Source organism: Buceros rhinoceros, unplaced genomic scaffold (genome assembly GCF_000710305.1).
Source record: "Buceros rhinoceros silvestris isolate BGI_N320 unplaced genomic scaffold, ASM71030v1 scaffold35984, whole genome shotgun sequence".
NCBI lineage: Eukaryota > Metazoa > Chordata > Aves > Bucerotiformes > Bucerotidae > Buceros > Buceros rhinoceros.
The window spans coordinates 775-3,454 of NW_010408273.1; the positions used below are offsets into that span (position 1 = coordinate 775).

At 43.2% G+C, this 2,680-nt stretch overlaps 1 protein-coding gene across 1 annotated transcript in view; it reads left to right on the forward strand.

Annotated features, from left to right (window-relative positions):
• Positions 1-1,613: 1,613 nt before the first annotated feature.
• Positions 1,614-2,680, forward strand: part of KIF13A (kinesin family member 13A) — a gene marked incomplete at its 5' end in the record, with an annotated part of 56,230 nt that continues 55,163 nt past the window's right edge. Inside the window, 2 exons of the mRNA XM_010134810.1 lie at positions 1,614-1,686; positions 2,508-2,602. Coding sequence (XP_010133112.1) covers positions 1,614-1,686; positions 2,508-2,602 — 168 coding nt within the window. The remainder of the gene's footprint in view (positions 1,687-2,507; positions 2,603-2,680) is intronic.

The following is a 2,680-nucleotide window of genomic DNA, read 5'->3' on the forward strand; positions in this document are numbered from 1 at the left end:
TCAGCATTAACAGAACTTCCAGTAGCTTTGGTAGTCATATTGACAGGGGCTTTAATACCTTGTTCAGGGAAACGGAACTTGGGGGAAAGAACTAGTGAGGAAAAAAATTACTGTTCTTTGTACTCCTATCAAGAGGAAAAGGAACACCCACCATTTTTGTTACCAAGGAATAAAAATCGGTGAAGATGAGAGAAGGGAGTGAGCAACTTAGATGAAAGAGGATTTTTTTTTTTTTTTAGAAGGTTTTTAGATTTTAGAGGATTTTTTCTCCTTCAACACAGTGTAGGTTCTGTGTCTGGACCCCAAGTTTGTTTGCGTGCTCTCTGTGGGACTGCGTGTCCTGCAGTTCCTGCCTCGGAGGTCGGGAAAATAGCACCTAGCGAGTCATCTTTGTACGGAAAAGCTCACCCAAAGGGTCACTCTTCGGGTAGGACACTGTCCTACAGGCACGTCCCGTAAAATGCCTTCGTTCTGTAGGTGCAGAAGAGCCTCACTGGCTGGGACCAAGCTCCTTGCCTTGAATGCCATATTTCTCCCTCTGTTAGCCCTCGCGTTTGGCATCTCTTCTCCCAAAGGTCTGAAAATTGCTTTGGTTGGGCGCTTCCTTAAGTTCCCGTTGCTGGGAACGGTCAAGGTGGCTGTTCTGTCACTGCCGATCAAAGGAGTTTTGAAACCTTTGCCTGCCTGTTTTACTGGCAGAGGGAGTTCTCCTGCAGCTGCTCCACGTGCTTTGCAGATAGTGCGTGCCCCAGCAGTTTCCACTTCTTTGCCTGACACTTTATTTGTCAAAAGTAATCTGGTTACTTCTGTTAGAAGGATTTGGCAATTTTCCAGAACAGACTTTATAAATAGACCGAGTCCCTGTCCTGGCTTTTTATGTTTAGTATGAAGACATACTAAAAGGATACATTCATGCTATCTTGAGATGGAATTATCCTCTTGCATAATCATTTTTGAACTGCTAAAAATCAGTCTGACCAATCATCTTTTTAAAAACAATCCCAATAAAAACTGCTTTTCTATGAGAAACACTTGGCTGCAAGCACGTACTTCAGTTTTTAAAGCCTCTTTGCAAGATGAGTGTTTAAATTTGGAATCATTGAATAATCCTGCCGTGATTTTCCGTGTTAACCAAGGGGAAAATGTGTAGGACAATGGATTAAATTGCCCTACAGTACTGTGGTATTGACATTTAGGTCATTACCAAGAGCGTGTGTAGCTGGGTAACCTTTTTAACTGGGCTTGTGTGATCTGCTGCAGATAACACCTAGTTTCAAGGGGAAGAATGGACGTCTAGTAGATTTGACTCTTTACAACTGGGGTTTTTTTGGTAATTGAACTGCTTGCTGTTTTATCGGTGAGAGATCAGGTGGTGTTACCAAGTCCCATGAGGAAAATTTCCGTGGAAAGTGGAATGTGAGAAAAGAAACAGCAGTTCTTGGACTGTAAAAGTTGGGAAAAGGATTAGAGTGTTCTTTTGGATGAGAGAGAGTTCTCTGTGTTTAGATACGAAGCATGACAAACAAATGCACAAAAGTAATTGAAAACGCCCCTACTCGTGTGGAGGTCGGCAGATAAGGTGAAGTAACTGCTGCACTGTGCTTGCCGTTCAGTGGCAAACCTGCGTCTTCGACTCAGTCACACTGGGGATCGTCCTGACTCACGAAGCTGACTATTTTGGCTGCAGTAAGTGACTCAGAACTCCCTGTTAGATTATTATTAATATTATCATGGGGGTTTTTGTTTGTTTGGTTTTTTTTTCAGAAGGGAATTCCAGAATTCATTCAGCTCTTGTGGACCAAGTGTTGTCTCAGTATTGAATCTTCTCTCAGGCCGTTTGATGTGTTTTGCATTAAGCTGGGGGAAAGGGCAGGAGGTGAAGTTGCTGTGCTGCCTGGTTTTACCTTCTGAAATATCCCACCTCTTGGGATCCCAAAAGGAAAACTCATCCAGAGCAAGTTTACCATGGTAAAATGAGGCAAATACAGTGCAACTTAAGGTGTGTTTGTGGCACTAGAAAGCTGTCAAAACATGAGTTGAATGTCTATACCATGATGTTCTCAGGTGGGCAAGAAAAAGTACCTTGGATCAAATCACAGCATGTTAAATGATCTTACAGGACACTGTTCCAGCGCTACAAGCACACTGAGCACAGTATTGAGCCTCGTTTGACTTCTACCCAGCTGGAACTCTTGACTGAAGTGATAGTAAGTCTTTTCATGAGAGCGGGCTCTGATAGCTTGTCGTACAAACAGAGCCACGTTTTCTGCCTGTAGTTTATGAGCTTCCAGTGCTGAGATTCAGCACTGTACTCCTCGTTTAAGCAGGTGATCTACTATTTATTTGCTCCCTAAGGCTTGTAAGTAGTAACGCTCTTCTTTGAGTATTAGAAGTCCAGTGATGTTCTTCTTTGAGCATTAGAAGTCTTGAGCATCTTGTATTGATGTCTGCTGCTCGGTCATCTCGCCGAGTTGTGTGTATTGAGCCCTTTGGTGCTGTTTCACTAGTGTCGGCAGGAACTTTTGTCAGCGTTAGTGCCTTGAGAAGGGTGAAGGTGATGGTTAGGTTTTGGCTGTGTTTGAAGCCTGTATTTAGGGATACAGTAAGCAGTATTCTGTGTTGTACATAATACAGATGGAAAAGAAGTCTTCCACTTCTGCAGCCCTCAAGATCTCCCCAA